Here is a 14,594-nt window from a genome sequence, read left to right as displayed (position 1 = left end):
ATTCTGGAATGTCCCCACCACTGGGTGCCAGGGTGAGGACACTGGGCCGCCTATCAAATAAGAACCCATTTGACATCAATGGAATAACTGCGCATCCTGGATGTGTGGCCTCTGCCCACCACACCATCTGTGGTGCTCCCTGAGGACCTCCGGAACCATCATGGTCCCCCACGCCACTGCACTGGCCAAAAACAAAATTCTAGAGAATCAAGTACAGCAATGGGCTGAGGCCTGTAGAGTTTTCTAACTCGACCATAAATTCCATCACTCAGAAGCAGCTGACTTTGTGGAGTATCTCACCCAAAGATCATTTGGTGCTCGACACCCCCAAGGCTGGGGTGCTTGTAGCTTCAGTGCGGGTTTGTCAGCTTATGGTGCTGGAGCCCCCCAATCAGTTTTCAGGACCCAGATTCAGATTCAGTGGCTGCTGCTCTGTGGGGGGAGGGAGGGCAGTCCGCGGTGCCATCACATCCCGAGGACGGTCAGCAGGAGGGGCTGGCAGGGCACCAAGGCTCAGCTCCCCCCCCACCCCCCACCCCCCGAAGTCCTATGGCACTGCGTTCACAGCTGGCTGCGCTGGCCAGGGCTGACGCCCGCGTGCTGGCACAATGCAACCACCGTGGCTGTAGGGGCAGGGTGTCACCCCTCTTGCAAGTCCTTACCAGACCCGTCCCCACTCCAGAGGCAGAGGTCTGAGCATCCTCAAGCTAGTTTTCTGCCCGAGGCAGCAAAACAGTCTCCCTCTGTCCCTTGGTGGCAGCGTGATGCGCAGGGAGGCAGTGGAGACCAGCTGCGGTCACACAACCGTGCATTGGGCCAGAAGGGGCTAGAAAAGCCAACAAAACTCCTCCACAGAAGCAGAAAAAGCTGGAAACTTTTAAGTGTATTTTTCCTTCTGAGGCTCTCTCTTCTGGAGTATAGTCAGGATGCCCAAATTGGATTAAATGCAAATATCACAACTTACACATAATATATTTAAAAAGGTAACATGGTTTATGTGATTGAAAATTACAGGACTTAAAAACTTTTTAACTCATTTTGAGAGGATGTGTGCAAGTGAGGGGTGGGGAGAGGAGAAGGAGAGAGAGAGAGAGAGAGAGAGAGAGAGAGAGAGAGAGAGAGAGAGAGAGGAAGAGAGAGAGAGGAAGAGAGAGAGAGAATCCCACCCAAGCAGGCTTTGTGCTGTTAGCAAAAAGCCCAAGAGCCCAACATGGGGCTCAAACTCACGGAACTGTTACATCACAACCTGAGCCGAAATCCAGAGTCACACACTTAACTGACTGAGCCACCCAGGCACCCCAAAAAAGTATCAAAATTTTAAAAAGATATTGTCTTTATGCATCAAATTTATATAAACAGTTACTTTATCCTGCATTTTCTGAAGTGCTGTCGGGGGAAGGAGCGCCCCCGCCCCAGCCATGGTGGGAAGATGGCCCCTGACTGCTGAAGGGCTGGTCCAGCACTAAGGCGGCAGGGGCGCCTCTCACCTCCATCACATAGCCGATGTACTCGATGACGTGTCCATTGTACTCTTGAGTTTTTAAAACCAGTTTATCACCTAGTTAAAAAACACAGTATGACATGTAAAATGAAAAAAATCGCAGAGCTTTGCTGCTAAACTATAAAATCAAATGCTCTGAACACGTGAAATAAAACAACACCAGCGGGGGCAGCTGACTGGGCATAGCGTCAGCGTGACCGAAGTGAGGTGCCAGGGGCACCAGAGCTGCTGAGCGGGCTGCACAGAGACTCTGAGCCAAAGCAAAGGCAGTGAGACGACGGGGCACAGCAGCCACGTCACATGCTCTCTCCCCTGACGGGGCTTCAGCATCTGCTGGTCCGTCTAGTAAAACAGGACACGTAACAAACCCACCTGCATACAGAGAAGGCCTACTTTCAGCTAGTCCCGGGACCTCCAGAACCAGCAAATCCCCGTTTCTTTTCAAGGTGACCCCACTCATGTTATACTCTTTCAGTTCTATTTCTGCATGGATCTCCTCAAGCCAGAGCAAAGTCGAAAACTTCTCCTTGTAGTTCGACATGTTCAAAAGCTGAAAAAGAAGCCAGCAAGTTAGTGAGAGCAGAGTCACACACCAGCACACTCCTGTCCAGGAGCAGCCAGCAGACCGGGGAGAGAACAGCTGCCCAACACTGACCACCACCAGCACAGGACAGTGGCCTGGAAGTTGGGGAGACTACCCCAGGGAGCCCCGCAACTGCCCCGGCTGCCGCCCGACAGAGTCCAGGCCCTGGCGCAGAGGGGCCAGGGCAGCTGTGTGGTCTCTGCACTGAGGAGATGGAGCTGGGGTCCCAGGGGGCCAAGAGGGCAGAGTGCCAGGAAGAGAGAGCAGCACAGACAGAGGTCTGGAGAGCTTCAGATGGTCCCCTCCAGGCTGTCAGCTGAGCGCTGGTCAGTGCACAAGTGTGCGAAACCATGTCATGCTGGGACACCCCACCGATGGGATAAGAGCAGCGCTCGGCCACCTGTGGGCCGTACCGTTCTCCGGGGTGGGGAGGGGTCTATTCTGTGCATTGTAGGGCACTTACCAGCACCCCTGGCCCTACCCGCTTGCTGGTACTAGCACCCTCCCCAGTCATGACAGCCACAAATGTCTCCTGGGAGGGGAACTGTCATCCGTTAAGAACCACTGGATTAGACGGAATAATCCTAGAGCTCACACTGGGTCAAGAACAGTGTGGGTCCCATCAGCCCAAATGGAACGGTTTGTAATAGACGAGACATAAGATCGAGTATTCAGAAAAGTATTAAATCTAAATCAAATGCCTTTCTAGTCTCACCTAACAAAGCCTTAAAGCCAGGCTTGAAAGAATTTGCTTCCAAATAACTGTGTCCCAGAACAAATTTCAAAATATTTTCAGGAATAGAAAAATGTCCAACACCCAACAAGGTAAAATTCAGAATGTCTGGCATCAAAAAATTACACGGAGAAGGGGTGCCTGGATGGCTCAGTCTGTTAATGTCCGTCTTCAGCTCAGGTCATGATCTCGTGGTTCATGAGTTTGAGCTCCCATTGGGCTCACTGCTCTCAGTGCAGAGCCTGCTTTGAATTCTCTGTCCCCCTCTTTTTATGTCTTTCCCCCCTTGGATGCGCTCTCTCTCTCTCAAAAATAAATAAAACATTTAAAAAAAAAAAAAAGAGGGGCGCCTGGGTGGCTCAGTCGGTTAAGCATCCGACTTTGGCTCAGGTCATGATCTCACGGTTTGTGGGTTCGAGCCCCGTGTCGAGCTCTGTGCTGACAGCTCGGAGCCTGGAGCTGCTTCGGATTCTGTATCTCCCTCTCTCTGCCCTCCCCTGCTCACAGTCTGTCTCTCTCTCTCTCAGAAATAAATAAAACATTAAAAAAAAAAAAAAGATCAGCAGGCTTAGAAAGAAACCGGAACCACAATTCCCAACGGGGAGAAAAACCTCTCAACAGAACCAGATGTGACATGTGTGACAGAATCTGCAGACAAAGAACCTGAAATAACTGTTCTTCGAAGAATAAGAAAAGACTGAGCACATGAAGCAGGGACACAGGAGATCTAAAATAAGAGCCAACCGAACTGGTGGAGATGAGAACTGTCACGTGTGGCATTAAAGCACATTGGATCAGACTACACATCGCAAAAAAAAACCAACTAGTGAACCTGAGGACTGGAGACAGGAACNTCCTCCAGGGGGAGTACTGCGGGGGGAGCACCCCAGGGGGAGCACTGCAGACACCACGCAGACAATCACTGAGCTGCGGGGCGGCTCCGAGGGGCCAACACACGAGCAGCGGGTCCTGTAAAAGGGGCTCAGCAGAAAGTATCTGAAGACAGAATGGCCAACAAATACCCACATCTGAAAACAACTATTAAGCCCACATATCCACGAAGTTCAAAGACCCTCAAGCCAAGAAACTGGAAGAACACTATACCAAGGCATGTTGTAATTAAATTTTTTACAACTAGCGATAAAGAGAAAATCTTAAAAGCTGCTAGAGAAAAGGGCACACGGTACGCAAAAGAACAGAAGGTGAGCAGGAAAGCAGAGGCCACACTGTGAACGCCGCGGGCAGCGAGCCGCGACAGCAGAGCGGCATCTTTAAAGCTCCAGGCTAGAATTCAAGGCTCAGGGAAAAGTATCTTTTAAAAATGGAGGTGAAATACTTTACAGACGTACAAGGGCTGAAAGAACTGATCACTCGCAGATGAGCCCCAAAGATGTTCGCTGTGTTCAGCAGGAGAAGGCTCCCACGGGGTCTGGGTCCGTGCAAAGCAGCAAAGAGCACCAAGAACCGGAATTATGTGGCAGGCGTCAAAAAAACCCCATTATCTTTTTAAATGCTTTTAAGAGATAACTGGGGGCTCCTGGGTGGCTCAGTCGTTTAAGTGTCTGACTTTGACTCAGATCACGATCTCACAGTTTGTGGGTTCGAGCCCCGCGTCGGGCTCTGTGCTGACAGCTCGGAGCCTGAAGCCTGCTTTGGAGTCTGTGACTCCCTCTCTCTCTGCCCCCCACTGCTCACGCTGTCTCTTTCTCTCTGAAATAAATAAAACATTAAAAAAAGAGAGAGAACTAATTACATACATGTAAAGTAAACCTGGCAAAATGGTGCATGAAGTTCAAAGCGCATGTAGAAGCCGTATTTATGACGTTAACAAAAGGTCCAAGAGAAGAGAATGGGAAGGTGTCACCGTGGGGGGGTTTCGCCCTGCGGGACACACTGGATAGAGTTCTAGATGCTTCAAGCCTGTGCTGCCCCAACACCACCATCCACACGCAGCCACTTAACGCTACCCTGAAGTAAAATGAAAGAGAACTGAAGACTCGTTCCCCTTGTGCAGTAGACACATTTCAAATGCTCGACAGCCACCTGTGGCCGGCAACTCTCACATCAGAGAACACAGACACAGAACGCGTCTATCACAGCAGAAAGTTCTAGTGCCCAGTGCTGTCAGACACCCTGAAGCAACAATACACACGCTACAGAAGAAAAGTTACCAGTCAAGGGAAGAGATGAGTGGAATGAAAAAAAAAAGTAGAAAAAGAAGAAAAAGTAAACAAGGAAAAAACACAAATGGCAAAATGATAAATTTAAACAAAGTCATATCGGTAACCACACAAAATGCAGTCACATAAACACAATTAAGGCAGAGACTGTCAAATGGATAAAAGAGCAAGATCCAACTGAATGCTTCCAATGAGAAACACAATTTTTAAAAAATTTTATTTTTATTTTACTTACTCTTGCGGTGCCTGGGTGGCTCAGTCAGTTAAGTGTCTGACTTCAGTTCAGGCCATGATCTCACGGTTTGTGGGTTCGAGCCCCGAATCAGGTTGTGTGCTGACAGCTCAGGGCCTGGGCCTGTTTCGGATTCTGTGTCTCCCTCTCTCTCTGACCCTCCCCGCTCACGCTGTCTCCTTCTCTCAGAAATAAATAGGGGCGCCTGGGTGGCTTAGTCGGTTAAGCGTCCGACTTTTGCTTAGGCCATGATCTCACGGTTTGTGGGTTCGAGCCCCACGTCGGGCTCTGTGCTGACAGCTCAGAGCCTGGAGCCTGTTTCAGAGTCTGTGTCTCCCTTTCTCTGACCCTCCCCTGCTCACGCTGTCTCTCTCTCTCTCTCTCTCCTAGAAATAAATTAAAAAGAAAAAAAAAGAAATAAAAAACATTAAAATTTTTAAAGGGGCGCCTGGGTGGCTTAGTCGGTTGGGCGTCCGACTTTCGCTTAGGTCATGATCTCACGGTTCGTGGGTTCGAGCCCCGCGTCAGGCTCTGTGCTGACTGCCAGCTCAGAGCCTCGAGCCTGTTTCGGAGTCTGTGACTCCCTCTCTCTCTGACCCTCCCCTGCTCATGCTGTCTCTCTCCTAGAAATAAATAAAACATTAAAAAAAATTTTTTTTTAAATAGAACAAAATAAAATATTTACTTATTCTTGAGAGACAGAGACCCCCCCCACACACAGAGCATGACCAGGGGAGGGGAAGAAAGAGAGAAAGGGAGCCACAGAATCCGAAGCAGGCTCCAGGCTCCGAGCTGTCAGCACAGAGCTTGACTCGGGGCCAAACTCACCAAACTGTGAAATCATGACCCTGAGCCCAAGTCGGACGAGTAACCGACTGAGCCGCCAGGTGCCCAGAGGAACACACTTTAAAGATAAAGTCATAAACAGGTTAAAAGTAGGACAAAAGAAATACCACGTTAATACTGATTAGAAGCAAGCTGTGCAAGCCACATAAGCATCACACAGAGTAGATTCCAGAACCAAGAACACCGGGGATAAAGCAAGACCTTTCATGCTGAAAAAGGGGCTAACTAATCAAGATGACATGATAACCATAATGTTTCTGTCCCTAATTACAGAGCTGCAACACAGGGAATAAAGACCGATGGTGGCCTGGCACGGACAGACACACGTCTACGGCTGTGAGACTTGGCTCTCCGCGAGTTGTGGAACAAGGAGACAGATACCAATTAGGACACAGACGATTTCAACAACGCTGCTGACCCACATGCCTGGACTCCTACTGAATAACCCACCACTAATGGTACAAAGCATGTTCCCTTCGAGTGTACGAGGAATATTTACCAAAATAAACTATATTTTAGGCTATGAAACAAATGTCAGTAAGTGTAAAAAAGAGCAAATGAAACCAAGTAAGCAGAGAATAGAAAATAGTAAGGATCAGAGCAGATATCAATGAAAAGAAAACAGAAAAATGGAGAAAAATTCGTAAAATCAAAAGCTGGCTCTCTGAAAAGATTAGTAAAAATTTATAAACGTCTAACCAGATTCATCAGGAAAAAAGACATGCAAATTACCAACATTATAAACAACTTTATGCAAATAAATTAGGCAGCTTCAATAGAGCAAAATCCTTTAAAAATAAAAACCACAAAAGCTCACTCAAGATAGAAGCTGACTTGCCCTATCGCTATTCAAGAAATTGAATTTTTTTTTTGGGGTGCCCGGGTGGCTTAGTCGGTTAAGCGTCCGACTTTCGCTCAGGTCATGATCTCGCGGTTCGTGGGTTCGAGCCCCGCATCGGGCTCTGTGCTGACGGCCAGCTCAGAGCCTGGAGCCTGTTTCAGTCTGTGACTCCCTCTCTCTCTGACCCTCCCCTGCTCATGCTGTCTCTCTCTCTCTCCTAGAAATAAATAAAACATTAAAAAAAAAAAATTTTTAAAAAAATAAAAAAAATAAAAAAAAAAGAAATTGAATTTTTTAAAAATGTTTTATTTATTTCTGAGAGAGAGAGACAGCATGAGCAGGGGAGGGTCAGAGAAGGAGGGACACAGAATCCAAAGCAGGTTCCAGGCTCTGAGCTGTCAGCACAGAGCCCGACGCGGGGCTCAAACCCACGAACTGTGAGATCATGACCTGAGCCGAAGTCGGACGCTTAACCGACTGAGCCACCCAGGCGCCCAAGAAACTGAATTTCTAATTAAAAATCTTCCCCCAAAGAAAACTGACCTGGACGTCTCACTGGTAAATTCTGTTGAAGATTTAAGGAATAAGTAACACAACTCCTGTATACACACTTGTAGGAAAATAGAGAGGAGGCAACACCCCAAACCATTCTAGGAGGCCCACACTGTGCCTGAATCAACACTGGACAGAGGTGTCACAAGAAAACCAGACTATGGACAACACGCCTCACGAACACAGATGAGTGCGAGTGCACACACGTGAGTGGTATCAGAGGAACAGAAGGCTGACCTAACATCCGAAAAATCAAAGTAATTCACCACATTAACAGGACTAAAGAAGTATAACCACGTGATCCTCTCAATAAAGGCAGAAAAAGGAGCTGAAATTCACAGGAGATGGGCCATTTTCAGGTGGACAAGTCAGTGCACGGAGCACACTGGACAGTGTGGTGCGACCATCCATAGTGACGCGCCTGAGCAGGTCAGCACTGCCTCCCCCGGGCCCTCTCCTCCAGCCCCCGGCTGCCACCAACACGCACCCGCCTCTGTGGCCAGGTGTCCTCAGGATGGCTCACGTACACACAACCACACAGCGTGTGACCGTCTACCCCCGCGTAGCAGCAGGCGAGCTGAGGAACCCTGGGACACACTCGCACGGTGACGAGGCAGCCCTAAGCAGCAGGGACTGCCGACACAGCAGTGCCGCCCGTGACGGGCGTGACCTCCTGGGGGCTCCTGGGGAGAATCGCATCCTCCTGCCGGTTCCTCTCCGAGAGGCGCCAGATCCCAGCCTTCACAGGCCNCGAGTCCCCTCGGAGGTACTGGCGTGAACTGCGGACATCTTTCGGGGGCCGTTCTTCTGTCTACCACACAGATGGATCTTAAGCCAAAATAACTACACTGAATGAAAGAGCCAAACCAGAAAAAGAATCAACACTAGGATTCTGTTCATAGAATTCCAAAAAGGAAACAAACCTCTGGTGACAGAAAGCACAGTATATGAGGCCGAGAGCTGGGTGGGGACAAACAGATGCTGGGGGGGCTGACGTGTCCTTCATCTGGGCCGTGGGGACACCGTGTGCTCATCAAAGCAAGCGCCCACACCCACGTGGGCTGCGGGGACGCTGACCAAGAGCACGCCTCCCAGGCAGTCACACGACTCAACAGACCACACCCGTGCCACAAGTCTGGAACCTTCAGCTGCACAAGTTGATAACCCATCAACGTTATTACCACTGTTTTCTTCTGCGAACTTCTAGCTTCACAAGGAAGGTCGCTTCCCGGTACCCAGGCTCACGTGGAGTTAGGGACACACAGACTCTCAGGATGGTCTAGTCACTTGGCCTCAGGGCGCCCCCTGTTTCTTTTTTTTTTTTTTTTCTGAAGTCAGTCTTTAATAGCCTATTTTTGAAAGTGACATAACATTGCTTCTATCATACTTTTTTGGTTACACAGAGCAATTCAAGTCAAATGCGGAAGGGACCCATACACAGGCATGAACACTGGATTACTGGGGGCCATTTTGGATGCTGCCTAGCACAGCCTTTAAACAAAGTGGGATTTGTTTATCCAATGGTTTCTTTTTTTCTTTAATCAATTAAAAAAAATTTACATCAAAGTTAGCATACAGGGCAACAATGATTTCAAGAATAGATTCCTTAATGTCCTTCACCCGTTTAGCCCATCCCCCCCCCGACAACCCCTCCAGTAACCCTCTGTTCTCCATATTTTAGAGTCTCTTATGTTTTGTCTCTCTCCCTATTTTTATATTATTTTTGCTTCCCTTCCCTTATGTTCATCTGTTTTGTATCTTAAAGTCCTCACGTGAGTGAAGTCACATATTTGCCTTTCTCTGACTAATTTCACTTAGCATGATAACCCTCTACTTCCTCCTGCTGCCACGGAACCGAGTCCAGGTGGGGAACTCATTACAAATACACACACCTTCCTAACAAGCTTCCCCACTTCGTCTGAGGCCCACCCCATCCACGCTCTGCACACCGGCCCCTCCGTGAGGCCGTGCCAGCACCCCAGCCATGCAGAGCTGTCCCACCTGGCCCCTTGTCTCTGAGTGCCGCTGGCTGTACGCGGCATCTCCTTCCCTCTCCCAAGGAAGGCTGGCGAGTGGGGGCGGGGCACCTCCAGCCTGTGCCTCCCGCACCTGCACCCCGCAGCACTTCAGGAGCCTCCCCTGGCCGCCTGGCGGGGGGGTGGGCCCCAGAGCCCCACAGACAGGAGGGGCCCCACGACCCATATGGGCATTTGCTCCGGTTCAGACAACCACTCCCCAGGCTCCCCTGCTTCCCCCTAAACCTTCCTTCCTCCGAATACAGCTCCACGTCCACCCGCTTTCTCCTGCTGCACTCGCTCAGGGCTCACACGGGCCCAGGCTGCGAGCTCTGTGGAAGCGCGGCTCCCTCCGGCTGCTGTCTGGTCTCCTGGGCGTCACTAGGACACCGCACAGGCCCACGGCTTTGCCTCAGCTCATGCTCCTCAGTCCGTGGACCCCCAAGCCCCATGGGAAGTGCCCTCCCGTACACTGGGCAGCACACTCCCCTCCAACGGCAGACGGACACGTTCCTTCCCCCTGGGCTCGGTCTCCACGTGCTCCCAGGCGCGTGCTCTGCTGTCCCTCAGCTCCTCGGTGCCACCCCTTCCCTGCAGGGGCCCCACTCTGGGTCTGGCTTCAGCCACCACCTCTAACAGTAGACAGGCTGGACAAGACTTCCTCCAGGGGCCGCCTATGGGCCTGAGCACCAGGCGGCACCACTAAGGCACGGGGTGGGCGAGGAGAGGCTGCCCCGGCAAGGGCGGCAGCCGTGTGGGACTGCTGTCCCGGCTCTGGTCCCTGGAGCCACGGGCTTTCCCACGCATCCTGTCTTCTCCGTTGCTGCGAGTCTGACTGCACTGAAGGCTGTGCCCAGCAGAGACGGGCTGGGCTGGCGGCACCCCCACAACCAGTGTCGGCGGCAGAGGGCACCTGTCCCTCACGGAGCGGAAATTCCCAGCTACCTGTGGTGGAAATGAACCCGGGCAGAGTCCCCCAGATTTCGTCAGAGAACTCAAGTGTGGCCAAGAGTACTTCACCTCAGACCCTTTCCCTACCTCTGCAAGTAACGGCTGAAAAGTCAGAATGTCGATTTTTTGTTCCACACATTTCTTAAGTCTATCTGGTATTGGATACTGTGGAAGGAAACTTGGAAGCTGTCGTCTTGAGTTCCTTAAGAAAAAAAAAAATCACAGTCAAAAGTAATTCTTAGTCACCCACCCATTTTACACCAGCCCTTTTTACTTAGACATCCTTGCCCGTTTCAGAAAGCTAAAGATCACTCAGTAGCCAAAAATAACAGGTGAACTGCTGAGTTCAGCAAACTCAGCTGCTCTGGGACCTTTCTCTGCCTGGGCCCTCTCGTGTCCTCAAGGGGAGAGGGGGCCACACACCCAAGGGCCCCTTGGATCCCATGAGTCTGAAAACAGCCGTTCTTAAGCTTCCACTCAGCTGGCTCTTCCTGCTACCGCGAGCCTATCATTCTCAGAACCATTCCCGCACCGCTGCGGGACCACACGTTCAGGGAAGGCTGCTCTATCTGGGTCCTGCCTTCCTATTTCTCAGCCCAGAGCTTCCCTGGGGAAACAAGCTTCTGCGTATCCCAGAAAGGGCTGTGGGGAGGAGTCGCTGGACTCGGCCACCGCCACGATGAACAGCATCACTGCTGCTCTAGGCCGATCTAATACAGAAGAAGTGACCAGAAAGGAAACAGCTGGGAGAAGAGACAGTCGGAAAGAAGAGAAGGGTCACGAGGGAGGCCCAGAGAATCCTCGACTGCAGGCTGTCCGGCTGCATCAAGTGGAGAAAGGCACCGGGCACTCCTCCTCATTCCAAGTCCTGCCTCCAGCCCACGCCTGAGGGCCGGCGGTGGGAGGCGTGTCCCCTCGCCTCCTTCCTCCAGTCGCCTCACCCCTACATCCCTGGAGCTGGGCTCCGGACAGGAAGGCGGCTTAGAGAGCAGCTCTGTGGCGGAAACGTCCCCATAAGCGCCAGAGCCTCCACCCCCAGGAGCACTGGGAAGGGCCGCCACCTCCCAGCGGAGACACAGGCTGTGACAAGATCTCCATCAAAGCATGGGTGTGAAGTACATGTCGAAAGCAGAGGCCTTCAGTAAGTGACAGCAAAGTATCTGGACCCCAGAAAGGGGGCGCGATCATCACTACACACCCAGTGAGGTAAAAGCCCTGAACGGTCTCCCCACTCGGCCTCACAATGCACACTCAGTTAACACAACACGTGTGTTTATAGCTTAGAATGGCTGGGGCTCAGCCGAGGAGGTCCTGGCACAGAGAGGTCCTCCAGAGGCGGGCTCGGCGAGCAGACAGCGCCGTCCTGGGTGGGGAGCGAGGACGGCAGATGTGCGTGACGGGGCCACGCCAGCGGCGCAGGTGGCCACCGCCAACCAGACGGGGCACTCTGGGTCACTACCTTGACAACGGGAAACCAGTGTCTCCTGTCTGAGACAGGCCCCCACAGCGAGCAGGGAAGCAGCTGACCAGGGTGGGTCTAGTTCGCTCCTCTAGTTAAAGCCAAACTGTAACCAGGAAGCTGCCTGGTAGGCCACTACTGACCACCCAGCGTTCTCAATGCTCCTATAATTAAGACCCAATCATTTAGTCGCTCTCCTGCCTGCAGCCTACGGTAACTGCTCTCATGTTCCAACTCCCTTCCCCAGAGCACGCCCTTTCCATGACCAACGGCTCTTACTATTTTCTGATCACTACTGCTCACTGCAGGTCAGAAACTACATGTTTTACATATCTTACCTCATTTAATCCTTGTAACCATGTGAGGGAGAGACTATCGTTTTATAAATAAGACTAAGGTTCAGAGAGGCTAAGAAACTAGCCCAAGGTCACACAGCACCTGGCTGGCAGTGCTAGATTCTAATAATGGTATAATCCCCGAACCAACCACATACTACTCTAACAGCTTTTTTTTCCTTTAGCCTGCAAATTAGTCAAGTCCTTAACACCTTACCTTAAATTGTTACCAGGCAAAAATGTGATGTGACATTCAGGGTTTTCTAATATTAGAAAGGAAGTATCTGTCACCCTGAGGATTCTGGGCTGGACCACGGTTCAACCTGTCAGTTCCTACAGGTGGGGGCAAGCTTTCACATCACTGAGTAAAGTCCGGAATTGTCCTCACATCCCTGTCGGGTTTTCTGGCACCAAACTTAAAAAAAAACCCTGCTTTTCAGAGATTTCTGGGTGCAGCGGCTGCAGACAGAGCACGCGGACCTGCAGCACTTTTTTGAGGCCACTCCCTCAGTCCCTGCCAGAGCGGTGGCCTACCAGCCACATCTCGTGGAGCCCTTGCTGCCGCGTGGGGCGCAGGAGGTGTCTGAGCTGGGCTGGGCTGCTGGGAACACGGGGGTGGGGCGGGGGTGGGGCCCACCACCACTGTTCTCACACTGCAGGGCCCTCCTGCAGACAAAACAGACAAAACTTGGGGCAACCGGGTGGCTTAGTCGGTTAAGCGTCCGACTTTCGCTTGGGTCATGATCTCGCGGTTCGTGGGTTCGAGCCCCGCGTCGGGCTCTGTGCTGACTGCCAGCTCAGAGCCTGGAGCCTGTTTCAGTCTGTGACTCCCTCTCTCTCTGACCCTCCCCTGCTCACACTGTCCCTCTCTCTCTCTCCTAGAAATAAATAAAACATTTAAAAAACCAGACAAAACTTGAAGAGCTGCATGAAAACACATCCTTCCCCCAAGCATGGCAACCAAAAGAGGTGCCCACCACAGCGCCGCCCCTGCACGCCCTCCATCCCAGGACCACCCCCCCGACAACACAGCAGCCACACGCGTCTTTCACACACCACGAGCACACACGCGGATCCTGAGGTCTCTTCTGCTCACGGTACCTTTTCTGTGTGGTCACAACAACTGTAGTTTTTGTGGATGCTAATGTGGGTGAAGTTTTAGACTTTTTCCAGGAAAACGGTTCCCGGACAGCTATTAGCGACTCCTCCCCGCTGACCACGGTCACCTCCAGGAACCGACCGATCGTGAAGCTGGAGAAGCAGAGCAGGAGGAGCTCCCTGCAGCGGCCGGAACTCCTTGGAAACACAAAACACGTCTGAGTCGTGGTCAGAGGACAAGTGGGGCGGCGGAGCCTCCCCGCACGCGCGTGGGAAGTCAGCTGCAGACCCAGGTCGCCCCTAGTTTTTGTTAATTCTTCTCAGAGGAAAAAAGGAGCTTTCGAAGACAAGGAACATACGGTTTTCCTACCATAGAATCAGCCACGTAAGCTGTAATTCTCCAACTTAAGAACAATGGCAAAGGCAGTATTCTAAGGTTTAAATCAGAACTACGTGCGATGTTACCAGAAATCTTGTTTTTAGTCTGCTTTCTGCCCAGTCTCCTGCTGCTGCTCTAATGCAGGCTCTGCTGGACACGTCACACACTGTGCTCACCTGCTGCCTTTTCAGACTTCTTACCGTCACGTTAAAGGATCATTAAAAGTGGTGGCATCACATGCCGCTGACTGAAGGGCAACTTGTGTGAATGGTCGGTCGTCCATGGGTTCGAAGCAAGGTGGTGGTTTAATCGGAGTCACATTTTAATTATTATTATTTATTTATTTTAATGGAGACCATGCGCACACGAGCGGGGCAAGGACAGAGACACAGGGAGAGAGAGAATCCCAAGCAGGCTCCAGGCTGTCAGCGCAGAGCCCTATGCGGGGCTCAATCTCACAACCCTGGGATCATGACCTAAGCGGAGATCAAGAGTCGGATGCTTAACTGACTAATCCACCCAGGCACCCCAGAGTCCCATTTTAGAAAACATTTAGAATTAGCAACGTAGAGGGCTATCAAGAAAGGAAGAGGCCTGTGGCCCAGATGCCCAGCTGCTGGGAGCAGAGGCAGGGCTGGGAAGCTCGGGATTCAGGAAAGGAGGCAGAGGACAGGGACCCTCACCCTCCTGCCACACGCAGCCTGCGCAGGGAGACAGGCCTCAGCCCCCTGCCCCAGGAGCATCGGGGCCAGCTGCCCAGGTGGGGACGGAGGGCAGGCAGGCCTCGGCCGAGGGAGCGGGAGGGGAGGGGAGGGGAGGGGCGGGGCGGGGCAGAGGCTGAGCTCCTGGGCTCCCCCAGGACTGAGGCTCAGGGCTGTGGCCACTGGGG

General features: G+C 51.8%; 1 protein-coding gene across 1 annotated transcript in view; it reads right to left on the bottom strand.

The window, feature by feature from the left end:
• The window catches only part of MOV10L1 (Mov10 like RNA helicase 1), a 72,470-nt gene that overhangs the window by 35,063 nt on the left and 22,813 nt on the right, over window positions 1-14,594 (bottom strand). Inside the window, exons 9-12 of the mRNA XM_077758052.1 lie at window positions 13,330-13,524; window positions 10,522-10,636; window positions 1,874-2,051; window positions 1,488-1,558 (exon numbers count right to left, since the gene is read on the bottom strand). Of these exons, the coding sequence (XP_077614178.1) occupies window positions 1,488-1,558; window positions 1,874-2,051; window positions 10,522-10,636; window positions 13,330-13,524 (559 nt within the window). The remainder of the gene's footprint in view (window positions 1-1,487; window positions 1,559-1,873; window positions 2,052-10,521; window positions 10,637-13,329; window positions 13,525-14,594) is intronic.

The sequence above is a fragment of the Crocuta crocuta genome, unplaced genomic scaffold (genome assembly GCF_008692635.1).
Source record: "Crocuta crocuta isolate KB4526 unplaced genomic scaffold, BGI_CrCroc_1.0 scaffold143, whole genome shotgun sequence".
In the NCBI taxonomy this organism is placed as follows: domain Eukaryota; kingdom Metazoa; phylum Chordata; class Mammalia; order Carnivora; family Hyaenidae; genus Crocuta; species Crocuta crocuta.
The sequence above is the reverse complement of the archived record's forward strand: the minus strand, read 5'-3'. Positions and strand labels throughout refer to the sequence as shown.